The sequence below is a fragment of the Cannabis sativa genome, chromosome X (assembly GCF_029168945.1).
Source record: "Cannabis sativa cultivar Pink pepper isolate KNU-18-1 chromosome X, ASM2916894v1, whole genome shotgun sequence".
Taxonomy (NCBI): domain Eukaryota; kingdom Viridiplantae; phylum Streptophyta; class Magnoliopsida; order Rosales; family Cannabaceae; genus Cannabis; species Cannabis sativa.
In genome coordinates, this window is record NC_083610.1 from 36722705 (window position 1) to 36739283 (window position 16579).

The 16579-nt window shown below is 33.0% G+C and overlaps 1 protein-coding gene across 1 annotated transcript; it reads left to right on the forward strand.

Annotated features, from left to right (window-relative positions):
* Positions 1-13827: 13827 nt before the first annotated feature.
* LOC115711397 (arabinosyltransferase RRA3) lies at positions 13828-16321 on the forward strand. Its single transcript, XM_030639732.2, has 2 exons — positions 13828-14320; positions 14837-16321. Exons 1-2 carry the CDS (start codon positions 14141-14143, stop codon positions 15953-15955), a joined length of 1299 nt encoding a protein of 432 aa, XP_030495592.1. The 5' UTR covers positions 13828-14140; the 3' UTR covers positions 15956-16321.
* Positions 16322-16579: the final 258 nt, after the last annotated feature.

Consider the following 16579-nt stretch of genomic DNA (forward strand, 5'->3'; position numbering starts at 1 on the left):
TTGTCATATGCAGCTTTCTCTTTTGCATCGGTGGGTGGGATGATATGGTCAAGCACGTTATGAACCCTTGCTTGAACCTTGAATAACGCTGCCCATGAATGGTACTGTCCTGATTCCAAGTCCAATGTGATGGGGATGAGAGTTTTCACATTGGTGATGGCTAAGGCTGAATGAAATTTGGAAGTTTCAGCCATGGTGGATAGCTATATAATGGAAAGAAAGAGGGATGATGAATAGGAAGGTAACTGGGTAAGGTTGCGGAAGCGAGAAAAACCTTAGTCTCGTGATACCATGAAAGAATATAATTCCCTGCCTTTCATTGATAGTCAAAGGTTCATAATATACAAAAATTACCAATGGTTACAAGCTTGATATTAGGCTGATAATGAGGAATCAAATATTACCTAATAAATACAATTAACTATTGTCTAAATATATACATATACGCTAAATAAATATATACATATTCTATCATTTACTTACATTACACTTTTGTAAATTATGTGTTGGAAATTATTTGTGTTTGGATTTAGTTTTTATAGTTATCATATTCTTCTTTATCCAATTCATGTGAACATGAAGCTAGAACGCTACTAGGACAAGTGTTGAGGAAACAAGTGAGTGAGAGAGAGATTGTGACCAAAATTACTAAGGCTGTGTTTGGAAGTAAGAATTTGATAGGGAAAGAAAAAAGTGAGGAAAAAATATAGAAAGGAAAAAATTCTAGGGGTTATTTGGTTTCATAACTTAAAAACTGTTTTTAATTTTTAAAAACAGAAAACAACTTTCAAAAACTAATAAGAGGCGTTTGGCCAAATATTTAAAAACTGTTTTTTGAAAACTGAGTTTTAAAAAACTAGAATAATAAAAAACATCAAAATGTTATTAACTATTTTCAAAAATATTTTTTTTGTCTAACATAATTTTTTTTTTATTTTTGCTCACATACCTGGACCTGGATCTTGAATCCAGACCCTGGACCCAAACCCGAACATGGATCTAGACCGAACCCGGACTCAGACCCGAATCTGGCCCAGACCTGGATCCGGACTTGGACCTGGACCACGGACCTAGATGGACCTTGAGATCCCAGGTGTCGTACCCGACCCTGGCCTTCAACCTCGGACTCTGCCCTGACCCTGGACCTCGAACACGACCCCAGACCCAGACAGACCCCATAACCTGGACTCAGCCCCGAGTTTGGGGTCCGAGTTCGGGGTCTTGGTCCAGGCTGGGGTTCGGGTCAGTGTCCGTGGTCCAGTTCCAAGTCTAGGTTTTGGGTTCGAAATCGGGTACAGGTTTGGGTTCGGGGTCTGGATTCGAGTCCAGGTCCGAGTTTGGGTTTGGGTTTGGGTCTGGATCCAGGTTGGGGCTGGGGTCTGAGGTATGAGGTCCGGTCAGAGGTGGGATGGGTTTATCTCATGGTATGCTGTAGAATATTGAAACTTTTTTTTAGTAAAAAGAATTTAAAAATAGTTTTAAAAAACCTAAGCCAAACAACATTAAAATTTTAAAATGACAAAAAACTGTTTTCTATTCTTACTTTTAAAAACGCAATTTTAAAATCTGAATAACTAAAAACACAGCCAAATAGTCTCCTATTTTCTCATGTTAAACTTTTCTTATTTTTATTCTCTCTTATTTGGTTTGTTGATGATTTTATATGGGAAAAAAATTATTGATAAAAAAGAATAATTTATATTGACATAAGTTTTAATTTAATTTAATTTTTTAAACAAATAATAATTTTTCTAATCTTTCAGTTGATTAATATATGATGTAAAGACATAATAAGATAAAACTAATATCTATTCAAATTTTTATTTAATTTTCATATTGTTCCATATATATATAATAAGAAAAATGTTATAGCGAACCATTTTTTTTTATTATTATTTCTTTGTTTTTATTCTTAAATGAAAATAAATTTGGATACCTTTTGGTTTGATTATTCTTACTGTAAGTATTTTTTATGAATATAAAAATTAAAATAATAAAAAAAATAAAACATATTTCAAAAAATTTAGGATGTTACATCACCTTATTTAAGATGACAAATGCGCTTATTTAGGAAAATATTGAACTCTCATGTGGCTTTCTAAGATGCTTTAGGTGAGCTTGGAGAAAGATAAGTTGTCCTAGTTTTTCTCAAAAATACTCTTTCACGCGAATGCCTATGAATTGGTACTGTGTGTGATCCTTGAACAAACAATTCTTCTAATGGTTATGGTATGTATATTGATATAAAAAAAATGAAAATACATATACACATAATTTACATAAGTGTAATGTAAGTAAATGTATGTACAGTTTGTCATTTTGTTTAGTTTTACACTCTCAATGATATTATTCCTTGAGTTCGAGTACTACTGACCTGGCAGACAAGGATGACATTGTCCTCATTGAGTCGGTCTTTGGGTGTTGTCGAGGCCGTCTGCTGAGACTTGGTCGTAGGATTTCCTTGAATGTTGACACCGCATTTCTTCCATCACTACTACCACCACCTACTCACAGGAGATGCAGGAAGTGAAGGAACTCCTTCGAGTCTTGGAGGGTCACGTCGATAGGCTTACTGGAGCCTTGAGATCAAGATTGGGATTTTCTCAGCATTCTAATGGTGGTCAGGATTCTAAAACACATAATCTAGATGCAAGAGGTGAGGGGGCGCCCTAAAGCCTTAGAGGATCACATTGCTAGGCTTGACGGAGCCTCAAGAGCAGATCTTCTCAACAATCCAATGGTGAGGATTCTACAACACTTAGTATGTAGGATTCTTATATATGTATTTTAATTTTATGATAACTCTAGTCCCGCATTGATTATCTAGAGAGAATTTTTTGTATGTATGACTAATTTAAGTGAAGTATGTTACTGTTCAAAGCATATGTTTTTCAACTTTTTGGCTAAGATCAAAATTAGTAACTATTTATTTCAGCTTATTGTGCCATCGTGTGAGAAAAAGCACAAAAAAAAAATTATTGAAACTCCTTTCAAACCAAAAACACTAAAGAGATATTTCTTTAGGAGTTTTATCTCAAACAAAATATATGATGGTGTACTTTAAATACTAAAAAAATAATTTAATATGTAAATTTGGGTATGAAAATTATTATTTATTTAAAAAATAAAACAAAATTAAAAATTATATAAAAGAAAGAAAAATAAAATATGAAAATTAAAAATTAAAATTAAATTAAATTAAAAAAATGATTGACTTATTTAAGTGAAGTGTGTTACTATTCAAAGCATATATTTCTTAGCTTTTTGACTACCATCAAAAGTAGTAACTTTTGTTTTTCAGCTTATTGTGTCATTTTGTTTGAATGGGAAAAAGTGGGGAAAACTTTTAATTAAAACTAAAATTAAAAAAAAAAAAATGTATTGGACCTCCAATTTTTTTTTCCAGAAGGGACGTAGCTTTGTTTAGACCAAACATTTTCTATTTTAATTTTTTTTTTTTTACAATAGGAAGAGGTTTCAATCGTTATATCATGTAACCATCATAATTACATTTATTTTTAGTCATTAGATTACTATTGAATGGTTGTGATTAATTTAGAACTTAAAATAAATAAATAAATAAATAACTTATTACCTGATAGTAACCTGAAAATTTATTTCCTCATAAAATCTTAATTAAAATTAATTATATTTAAAATTAAATTACTAATAATCATTAATTAATTTTTTACAATTTGTTACTAAATAATAATCTTTCAAAAATTAACATTTTTAGATTTAAATTATTAAAATATTTATAATAAAGCCACTTATAATTTAAAAATATTACACACATATTAATATATTGTATATGTATCATTTGATCGGAGATGAATCATAAAAAAAGAAAAAATTACAAAAGTTTAAAAAATATTGATCGTTTTGATTATTGAATATATTATTGAAAGGTTTGAAAGTTACTAACTGATATCGGTTATTGATCTTGAATACGTGTTATTGAAAAAGTTTAAAAGTTAATAATTGTTATTGGTTATTGAACTTGAATATGTATTATTGAAAATTTTAAAAATATTAATTGTTATTGGTTATGAATCTTGAACATGTGTTCTTTATAAACTTAGCAACCGATGTTATTGATTATTATTAATTATTGATTTTGTCTATGTATCATCAACAAAGTTAGTACATCATTTACTGGTTATTGATCTCGAATATGTGTTACTATTAAAAATATACATATATGAAATTGTTAGTTTATTTTCAAGTTGTGTCTAAAACGATATACGGATGAAATGGGGGTTTAGATATGATGTATAAAACATGAATTCTCATATTCTAGTATTTTGCACTTTTCTCATATTTTGTGATTAATTATTCAAAAATATATTTTTAGAAAGGGTGAAAGTTTAAATTTTATAAAATAATAGAGTTTTATTGTAGATATTATAATTAAATGGCTTAATTGTTAAAAAAAATATAATAGAGACTCAAATATAAAAATAAAATTATTAATATTAATTGCTAAAAAGAGTCTATTAAATTTTCAAATTAAAAAATTAATTATTTTAAGAAATAGTTAATTATAGTTAATTTAACTCTAAAAAAGGAATTTTTAATGTTGATAACCTGCTATTACAGGTCAACAAAAATGTAACCATCATGGTTACAAAAAAAAAATGTAACTATTGAGTAGTCACTCTTACATATATATACTATACGTATGGAACACTTACAAGCTTTAATTACCCTAATACTTACACTATCAACTTATCATAATATTCCTTCCAAATTTATTAATTAAACTCGTTATGACATTTTTGGGCCCTGATCGAGTCTCTAAGGTCGCCAAATTTAAAAATATTTTTATTCCACAAATAGCTCATATTACATTCACACATGCTATATAATTCTCCGTAATTAATAAATTACGCTTATTTATCTACTTATAATAGATTTAAAATTTATACTGAAATAGACTAGTAAGATCATAATCCCACTTATTACCTGATTAACTCATAATATAAATATAAACCCTAATTATTTACCATATTTACCATATTAGGATATTACAATTTTTTTTTAAGCAAAATTTATAATTTTTATAATTTTTGCTCGTCAACGATACAAAATGCGATGGATGGCCAATTTAGTCACATGGGTAAGTTAGAGCCTTTTTTATTTTAGCGGGGCATCCATATGTTGATTTTAGAATATCGGGGTTAGGCGGAGTTATAATTTTGGACCAATTTATCTCTAAACCTATAAGTTGTTTAGTTATGAAGCGAAGGGGCAAAATTGGAATTTTGCTAATGTAACGCCCTAATGCTAAGGCACGCTACAGTGCTTTTTCAATTATAGTGCAATCTTTGCTAATCAAAGAATTTTCTCGAAAAACGTGTCAAATTAAAACTTTTGCATTAAATATTAAACTTTGTAATATATTAAAATATTTACAAATGTCGGGATCCCGTTTTCAAACTTTGTAAATTTAACTTTTCAAAATATACATTTATTACAGGTCGCACAACGACTATCAAAATACAATCCCCAGATGTCCCGAGACCGAACACTCCAGGTCGCGCTGCTTTGACATGTACAATCCCACCCGAGCTCAGGTTCACTCCTGTTCAGCCTTCGCCTTTCCTTTACCTACACATGGAAGCAGAACTGTGAGTCGACAGACTCAGTAAGAAATGCATATAACATATCATATAATTTCCGACCTGTAAATAGGCGCCCATACACCTATTTACAGAGCTTAACAGATGAGTATGAACGTTCAATACTAGGGTACAACCACTATACCACATACACAACGTACCTCACCGTACGAGTGTTGGTAGGGTTTATCTCGTACCTTAAGTACCACTGAGTGATATACCACACACCTTAGCACTTTCTCGTACCCGTGTTGGTATCACTGTATCGTACTCACAACAACAATACTCACTATACCAATGCACTATGTATCATATCCATACAAGTGTTGGTAGTGCAAATCACAATTTAAGCATGCATATACAAACACATATACACACATTCAGATAATCACATCACATATTATATTCAGTTCTTACCTGTTTTCCGAATTCAAGTGTGATGGCCGACCTGAACGGAAATCTCGTGCTAGATGGATGCCTTAATCACATTTGAAACCGGGTAATTTACATGATTAAAACCCTAATCCTGGGAAACCCAAAATCAAAACCCTAGGTTCTGCTATGCTCTTAATGGGTTATTCTAACTCTGGAAATGGGAAAACACCCAACTGAGGCATCGAAATGGCAAAAATTGAGAAAATGAAAGGCCCGGGGAACCCTGCCAAAACCGGCTAGCCGGTTTTTGTGGCACTGCAAACCGGCTAACCGGTTTGCACCAGTTTTCCCCAAACTTTTCATTTTTTGCTCAATTCTTCACCAATTGCCATGAAACCTTCCAGAGCTCCTATTCAATGCATAAACAATAAAACCCAGCCAGTATTTCACAGAATAAACCAATCAAAATCAATTTGCCATTAAAGCTCAAAGCTTTGAACTCAATGTTCAAAGTTGCACAAAACCAACAACAACCATCAAAACCAGCTACTAGGAACTTAAATTAACTCAAACTAACCCTAGAATTCGAAATTCAAACAACTCTAACCCTAACAGACCTTGATTTACAATTCCACATATTCAACCTAAACTTAAAACTTGAAAACTAAAGAAGGGTTTCATTAGAGCTTACCTTAGGTTGATTTCCCCTTGAATCTTTGGCTGAAGAGAGAGAGAGAGAGAGAGAGAGAGAGAGAGAGAGAGAGAGAGAGAGAGAGAGAGAGAGAGAGAGAGAGAGAGAGAGAGAGAGAGAGAGAAGAAAGAGCTTCTCTTTCAAATTTTTGGTATTTTTCTAATTTCTCTTTTCTAACTAAGTAAATCAATTACTTAATCTTGGTTGAAAAAAAAAGACTTGCAAGGTGTCACCAAGCTAAGGCAGCCACCTATCCCACCATTAAACCAAATGACTAAAATGCCCTTACACATAAAACTTAGGTATTACTAAAGCTAGGGGTAAAATGGTCAATTTCCATAACCCCGCTCAAACCCGATAATTTATTTTCTCTAAAATATTTCCCACTAAGAAATAAGGTTCTTAACTTACCCATGTGATCAATCTAGCCATCCATCGCATTTTCCGTTGTCGCCGAGCAAAAATTACAAAAATAACATATTTCACATATAAGCTAAATAATACCCCTAGAGTCTAATAAAATCTCCGGAATTGAGAAATTATAACTCTAATATTTATTTCTAAATATTGGGGTCCACAATTAAATTAATTCACAAATAATAATAAAATAATAAAAATTAGTGCTAATTGCCTTTACTAACCTAAATTACTAAAGCGGTCATTACAGCTAATTATTAAGATTTAGTCTTTTTTTAGTAGACTTCCTAAATTAGTCCTTTTGTTTAAGGCTGATATTTATGTTAGAATAAGACAATATATTATTTTAGGATAAACATTAAAAAGAAAAACCAAGTAATCAACCTCTCTCTTTCTCTTTTTCAGCCTCACCCAAAACCCAAAGGAACCAGATCCTAATTCACCTAATCCTAGCAGAATTCAGCAAGGAATTGAAGGTAAAGTCATAAAATTTGGTTCCTTAGTTTTGATGATTTCTTTTTAGTTTTAGAGTGAAAGATTTAAGGGTAGGTTCTGTCCTAACCCTGGCTGATCTTGAGTTATTTTCTGAGTTTAATTTGAGGTTGTTTATGCTAGCATGAGGTTATTTTGATCAGTGATTCTTGAGTTGAGCAAGTTTGAGTTCAAGAATTCAAACTTGGGTAAATAATTGTAAATTGTGTAATTTTGAGTTTTATCTAGTTTTGTTGCTTGGATTTTGTTTATATTGATGATATTAGGTGTTCTGGAGCTTATGGTGAAGTTTGGGGATTGTTTTGTATCGAATTGGAGAACCATTTTTTTTTGTAGTGAAAATGTCATGTTGTTTCTGTAGAAATGGTCTACCGTTTTTATTGGTGCAGACCCAAAAAAATGGCCTACCTTTTTTTAGAAAATGGCCTGCCGTTTTTTAGGTAGTTTCTCCCCATTTCATCGTTTTCTCGTATTTCCTCGATATTTAAGGTCTTGCCATGTTATTTATCGATAAGAAAACTTTTTGTTTCGAGTTTAGATCCTCAAAAAGGTTTTAAAAAGTTGTTTACCATTTTACGTGATTGTGACATAGGGCCTCCGTTCAGCGCGTGATTTTCTATTTAGGTCGACTGGTACACTTGAATTTGGAAACGAGATAAGACTAGCATAGAATATGTATTTATATATGAATATGTGTATGTGTAATATATGCATGTTGTTTGTGATTCGTATGCTACTGACACTAGTATAGTAGCAGTACTGAGTGCATTGGTACATTGTACGAGTTTAGAGCATTTTTGAAATATACGGTCCAAATTGAATTGATCAAAATTTGCTCCATCCAATGGTTGGGGACTAAAAGAGTTTACATTTAATGTGCATGAGGAAAGAGAATAAGACATTCATTACTCATCATTTCATGGCGGCATCACCAACATGCCATCAATCTATCATCTTTTCAAGTCTAGTTGTCATTCACTTCCCACAAGAAACGTGCTTAAGCGTAGAGCGTAAGCCCCACGGCTCCTGCAAACAAGCACCATGCTTTAGCAAGACGACTAAAGTACCAACGCTTCAGCTACCCAAAGTAATACGGAAGACTTCTTCCACATTTCAACACATGGCTTGCATGTCGAGATAGTGAATCAAGCATCCGAAAGGAAGCTACAAGCTCTCATCACTCGCAAGTGCTTAGAACTTGGGGATAAATGTTATATGTATTCCCGGATGCCTGTTACATGGCAATCACGGAAGGTGCCATGCCAGATTGTTTGCAATTAATATGTATCTTTTATTTATTAGTATCACAAAAGGAGTTATATTCCAAGAGTTAGTCGAAGGTTCTCCCTATCAGCGAGGACAGAAAGGACTCTAGGACTCCCACTATTCGTCCGCTATTAAGAAGGATTAGAGTCCTCAGACGCCACGATTTTTCCAGAAGGGTAGCAGTTTAGTGTGATCTGAGAAAGATGTGACGAGATGATCCTGGAACCTATTTGGTTGTACCCTACCCGTAGCTCAAGGCGACAGTTACATATATTTTGACACCAAATTAGATCTTGTCACTTGCGTCAGACCATGGTAGTGCACGTACGCGCCGCTGAAGCCCCTTTTTTGTCCAATGACTTGTTTAGGCAATAACTTTTAAAGCTGAAACTTTTGAGCGGCACATGTCCTCATTCCCACGAAATGCCTTATAACAGTCGTACACCACACGATGGGAAAGCTTCCTACCAACCAATTGTCAAATCATCATGTTGTAGTATCAGCCCTTGTGGCGTGTTGAGTAAGAAACCCTAGGTGGGTAAAGAGTAATGCCCTTACCCACATGTGTGCCTATAAATACCCTTACTTTTCATGTACAAAAGGTGAACATTCTCATACTTACCAAACCTCTGCTAAAATTCCTACTAGCTTTCTTCTTCAAGGGAGAAACAATAGGAATACAGAGCTAGGGTTTATGTTGTAAATACTTATGATATTCCAACACTCGCCTGCAAGACTAATACAACGGACTCATGGACTAGGGATTATTAATGCTTGAACCACGTAAAAATTACTTGTCTATTATTTATTGTTTTATATGTTTCCTAAACTCTAATTTATTAATTTCCAAAAATCTCGGTAAATAGCTGTTAGGTTTTATGCCCTAAATAAAACTCATTTCAATATAATCAGATTTACTTATTAATAAAGATCAGAAATAACATTTGTTATTTTATGTTGCATGGTTCACATGATTTATTTCATGATTATATGTATATAATGTATGAATTCTTTTTAAGTCCAGAACATATGAATTTGTTAAGATTATAGTGTTGTCAGCACAGTGGAATATAATCTTAATTATATGTTCAAAAGTTTATTCCCTGATTTGTCAGAACACTGGATTTAAACTGACATGGTATAATCAGCGATAGGTATTCTTACACCTTGGAAAAGTGTTATGTCCTTTCCAGGACATTGGCAAAGTTTACCGTAATATCTATTCAATTCAATATCACCTGTTGATCCTAGATCAAATGATCTTAATCCTGATATGGTTAGGTTCAATCTCAAGAGTGTTACTCGTGTTCTTTGATTTGTTAGTTAAGCCTACTTTTGGGTCAGGGTGATACGTACATTTTGGGAACACGGTAATGCAATTGAGTAGGAGCGCTAACATAAATATGGAATCTATAGCTTCTATTTGGCAAATAGAAAGTAAAGGATGATTTCCTTCGAGCTTAACCAAACGAAGATAAATGGTGGAGATATCATTTCACTTAGCTGAAATATCATTTATACAGGGTTAAGTGTTTTAAGGATAAAATAGATTGTAGGGTGTTACGGTAATTTAATCCCTTTACAATGTAAATCATCTATATAGAGGATCATTGATCACATTAGGATTATAACAATGGATAACTAATGACGTGTCTATATCATGGAACATACAGAGCGTTCTATATGACTGAGAGTGCAATTCCAAGTTCTAAGTGTGGATTCAATGAGGAATTAATAAGTTACGGAATTTACTTGGTAAATTCGGTTCGACTTATTGGAAGCTCGGTTATATAGACCCGTAGTCCCCATACTAGTTGAGACCATACTGCTTGTAAGACTCAGTTAATTGATTTTAATTAATCAATTATAATTCTAAAAGTTAGACTATGTCTACTTTATGAATTCTCACTTAGTAAGGATGAAATCGTAAATAAAAGGGTTTCTAGGTTTAATTATTAATTAAGAGACTTTGTATGTCTAATTAATAATTATTTTAAATGACAATATTATTTAATAATCTATTTTAGTTATTAAATAATTAGTTTTGGCATTTAAATGATTAGAATTAGAAAAATAGCATTTTTGGAGAAATAGAAATAAAATTGAGAAAACTGCAAAATCCCAGTGAGGCCCATTTCACCCTATGGCCGGCCACCTCTTTGTGTGTTTCCCAATTATTATTTTCAATTTTAATTGCCATGTAATTGCTAATCAAAGCCTAGCAATAATAGGAAAGTGGTGGATCACACTAAATAAGACAGTTAATCAATTACACAGTAAAAGAGGAAACTGCTTATTTGGAAAGTAGTGCTCTCCCTTTTCCCTATATATAGCAGCCCTTGTTCTCTTCTCTTTATGCTTCAGATCACACGAATTCAAGAGAGAAAAGAGAGAGAAAATTTCGAAATCCTTGTGAGAAGAGTAGTGCCCACACACATCAAGTGGTACCTCAATCATAGTATGTAAGATGGAAATTCTGCATCAAAGAAGGAGAAAAGAAGATCCAGGTTCAGATCTTGGTGATGCTCTGCTACAGAAAGGAATCAAGGGCTAGAGATCTGAACGGAAGAAGTCATAATATTCCGCTGCACCCACTGTAAGGTTTTCTAACTTTATATGTGTTTATTTTCATTGTTTTAGAATTCATATTAGGTTGTTAATCCAACATACTTGGTAGTAAATCTAGATCCTAGTAAAATAATTTCCAATAATAGCTCCCTTATTATTAAGGTGGATGATAAAAAATAGTGTATTTAATTAAATATTTATTTTTATTTTGATTTTCAGTGTAATATATGCTTATGATTTTTATTTCTTAAAATAATTTCTTTCATCTTTAATATCATGTATTTTTTACAGTTAGAAATTATTAATGCTTGGTTTTATATTTTAAAAAATGATATTTTTTGATTTTATGTATTTACATTAATTTATTTTACATTTAATGCTTATAATTTTAAAGCGGAGAAAAATCTATTTTTGTTAAAAAATAATTAGTTTGATTACTAATTAAAATATGAGAATTAATATAATGATAAATATTTTTGTTTACACTTAGGTACATTCTGAAATGTTAATAATTTCTCTAAATACCATTAAAAATATATATATTACTTATCATTTTTATTGTTAAACACTTTATTTTATTTTGTTACCAAAAATTTCACTATTTTCAGGACTAGGTTAGAATGTTAATAATTTAGATTAAAAAAGTAGTTTCTTCGATCTCACGCAATTCCCATGGATTCAACCTCGTTCTTCACAATCTTTACACTACAATAAAAATTCGTGCGCTTGCGAGTTGATAAATGTAAAAACATACCACTTTTGGTATCAATATAAGGGCTTTTCAAGAGACGCCCTGGAAGCATAAGTTGATGTGACTATCCTTTGACACTGAATCCCACAATGTCAGGGCTTTGTCCCTAGTGTCGTACCATTAGAGTGTGCGCACAAACAAAGAGAACATACCCATTGTTCGACGACCACTATTCTAACAGCTACAGTATGCAGGGACGACCCACGAATGTCACCTGTCGGCATCAAATGGTCCCCAGTCGTACGGAAGATCATAGCCACACGGGTTGAGCCTCAATCCGTGGGCCCTAAGTTAGTGAATTATATGTATTTACTCTATTAGTGGACCATGTTACACACCAACCCTAGCAGGTCCCTGGTATACTTATACCTGGATCCTAGCCTACAAATACTACATTGTTCCTTCTAGCAAATGGTTGGCAATTCATTACTCAAACAATATAGTAAAAAGTGGTTCTCAAGCTTGTCAAGAACATTGGTGTAATACTTTAAGGCTACTTAGCCTAATACAATAGACTCGTGGACTAGGGTTCATCAATACCCGAACCACATAAAAATCTACATCTCTATTTTGTTCACTTGATTTATTTTATTAGTTCTTATTTTATTATATTGAATTTTTCAAAAATCTCGATAAACAGTATCATATTGTGTTGACCTATTTTGCTATCACAAAAACTTAAGTTATAGAAAAAAAGAAGTAAATTTAGATTTCTATTAGAAAATTTATAAATGTATGTGTATTTTTTTTTTAGAAAAAATATTTTTAGTTTTGTATATTTTTCAGTAAATATATATTTTTATATAGTTATACTATTATTAATAACTTTTTGTTTATTTTATTTATTTAATTTTTTTTTTTAAAAAAAAGTGAGCAATTTACGGCGAAATCCTTTTATATTTTAATTTTTAGACACTTGACTCCCTTATTTTTTTTTTTGTGGCAAAACCATCTTATGTTCTAATTTTTATACACTTAACCTCCTTATCTTTTTTTTTTGTGGCAAAACTCTCTTATGCTTTAATTTTTATACAGTTAACCTTCTTATCTTTTTTTTGGTGGCAAAACCCTCTTATATTTATTTTTATTTTACAAATTTGACACGCCAGTCAAATATTACCGTTAAATATTAACTGGATGACCACTGTATACACCTGTGTATATGTAACAGTAAAATCTCGAAGTCGATACAGTAGTAATCCAGTTAGTATTTAATATAATATCTAACTAAAACTTTAAATTTGCAAAGAAAAGTAAATTTAAGGGAGTTTGGCCAAAAAAAAAAAAGATAAGAAGGTTAAGTGTATAAAAATTAAAATATAAGAGGGTTTTGCCACAAAAAAAGAAAATAAGGGGGTTAAGTGTATAAAAATTAAAACATAAGAGAGTTTCGCCGCAAATTAGTCGTGTCAAACTTGTTATGTTCGTGTTAAGTAGATCATGTCGTGTTTGACCCGTTTTAATTTCGTGTGAAACGCTTCGACCCATTTTCAATCCGCTCATAATTTTTTCGACCCTAACCCGTAAATTTTGTATTCGTGTGGCTGTGTCGAAATCCATTTGGCCACCCCTAATAATATTATGTATTAGTCATTTGACACGTGTCTTTGTGCTATTTAGTGGACAGGGATCAAGACAGATAATTCGGCCATAGGAGATCCGCGCCCAGAAGTAGTAGGCTGTCTATCTTTTTTTAATGTTTAGAACTATAATTAACAAGTATATTAATCAAACAAAAAAAAAGTATTTTTTTGATCTGAAAATAAATATTAACAAGTATAAACAGGTGCGAGCTCAGCTGCGTTACTGACTAATTAGTCCGGAGACTTTTCTTCCCTGCTTGGGGTTTTCAAAATTACCAAAATATCCCTCGCCTGAGCTCAAGTTCAACTTCTCAACTTCAAATTAGGGATCTCTCTCTCTCTCTCTCTGAGTCTCTTTTCTTTGTCCGGAGAAGGCATGCTGGGCGGCCGTAGAGATGGACCGTTGATGAGGGAGAAGGGCCACACGGGCCGTGGATCACGAATTGCTATAGCAATTGTGATTGGAGTTCTTCTTGGCTGCCTCTTTGCTGTGTTCTACCCTCATGGATTATTCGTTTCAGATTCGACTATCCAAACCCGTCACTCGGATCTTCAGGTTTTGATTTGTTTTTCTCTAGTTCTTTAAATTTACCTCTTTGACTTTCCTTTTAAATTCAGATTTTAACTTGAGAGAGTTGACTTTTAGATTTTCAGTGTTGATTTATGTTTAATGCTTCAAATGTTGTGATCAATGTTCATTTAGTACGAGTAGCAACTACTCAGAACTTTGTTTGGCAAATATATCTAAATTGATTGTAGTATTAAACTCCAAACGTTAACTTTACGTTTCGTAAAATATTGTCGGTAGAATTTGAAGAATGTACAACTCGTTTCCTGTAGCATTGAACTATGTAGTCTCACGCCATAGATTAATTTTCTGTGGTTATCTGTCTCTAGCATAAAAATCGAAATGTGGGTCTTTGTTGTGGACCTGTTTCTTGCTATGAAATGGTTTGAAGAGAAAAGGGGTGTTGAATTATCTTTAGTAGCCTCAGTTAATCGCATTGGATATTTATGAGTCCAGATTTTGCCTAGCATACTTCAATCTCACCGTTTAATTTTCTTGATTTAGCTGAGTTTGTCATCATGCGAGTCATCGGACAAGATTGATGCCCTGAAGTTAGATATTCTATCACTATCGAATTCGAACTCAGAGTTGCAGAAGCAGGTCAGAGATCTGACGGGGAAGCTACGGCTAGCTGAACAAGTAAAGGATCATGCTGAGAAGCAGGTTTTGGTGCTTGGTAAGCCTCATAAAGCTGGGCCTATGGGTACTGTCAAAGCCTTGAGGACCAATCCAACTGTAAGTCCTGATGAATCTGTAAATCCCAGATTGGCTAAGATTTTAGAGAAAGTCTCAGTTCAAAATGAGATTATAGTTGCACTTGCAAATTCAAATGTTAAAAGCATGTTGGAAGTCTGGTTTAATAGCATCAAGAAGGTTGGTATCACAAATTATTTGGTTGTAGCACTTGATGACGTGATTGTAGATTTCTGCAAATCCAATGACGTTCCTTTCTACAAGAGAGATCCAGAAGATGGTGTTGATTCGATTGCAAAAACAGGAGGGAACCATGCCGTATCTGGAACAAAATTTCGTATTTTGAGAGAGTTTTTACAATTGGGTTACGGTGTTCTTCTATCAGATGTCGATATAGTGTATTTGCAGAATCCATTTGATTATCTTCATCGTGATTCAGATGTTGAATCTATGACTGATGGTCACAATAACATGACAGCTTATGGATATAACGATGTCTTTGATGAACCTTCCATGGGTTGGGCACGATATGCGCATACAATGAGAATCTGGGTTTACAACTCTGGTTTTTTTTACATACGTCCTACAGTTGCTTCTATTGAGCTTTTGGATCGTGTGGCTGGACGGCTTTCACGAGAACCAAAGTCTTGGGATCAAGCTGTTTTTAATGAAGAGCTCTTTTACCCTTCGCACCCTGGGTATGAAGGGCTCCATGCTGCCAAGAGAACATTGGATTTCTATCTTTTCATGAACAGTAAAGTCCTATTCAAGACAGTTAGGAAAGATCCTAATTTAAGGAAGTTGAAACCAGTAGTTGTTCATGTAAACTACCATCCGGATAAACTTCCAAGAATGAAAGCTGTAGTCGAGTTCTATGTTAACGGCAAACAAGATGCACTAGATCCTTTCCCAGAGGGTTCTGCCTGGTAGAATAGTTCTCATGGAATTGGATGTGCTTTTACTGACTTATGGTTTTGATAGGTTCAGAAATTCACGTGCTACACAAGTTGGGTCAATTTGATTGGAATTTGCTCATGAGACCCCTTCAAATGATCTCATTTCATGTCTCTTCATTTCTTTACTTCTGTTTTTTTTTTCTGGGCTTTGTATTCAGCTACACAATAGAATTTCGGTTGCTTTGTCTTCATATTCATAGCCCTCTTCTTAGTATTATGTATAATTTTCCATTCTTTCTTGTTGTTCTTTTTTTTTTCGTTTTGGACTTAAAATAACATTGCAGTTCTTATGGAGATATCAATCATGATTTCACGGTGAATTGCATTTTTATATGCTCAATTTTGTATTGACTTTCTCTCTCCCTTGATGATGGTATTTTCTCACCTAAATGCTATAGGACTTGCAATGAACTTTTATTGTTCAGCTTTCACTCAAGATTATTTCCACAAACTCTGATAAATCAAGTTGCTTTTGTTTTCATGCTTCAGCTAAATTATTTTATAACTAGGTAACAAAGCCGCCCATCATGCGGCGCGGCAATTATTTTTTCTTGCGCAGTAGTTAAAATATTTTAAAGTTTTCAATTATTTATTTAAA

What these genes read in the sequence shown, in the direction of transcription:
- LOC115711397 (XM_030639732.2), top strand. Translation starts at nt 14,141, where the DNA reads ATGCTGGGCGGCCGTAGAGATGGACCGTTGATGAGGGAGAAGGGCCAC. An exon ending in CCCGTCACTCGGATCTTCAG is followed by an intron (nt 14,321 to 14,836) that starts GTTTTGATTTGT and finishes TTCTTGATTTAG; the next exon opens with CTGAGTTTGTCATCATGCGA.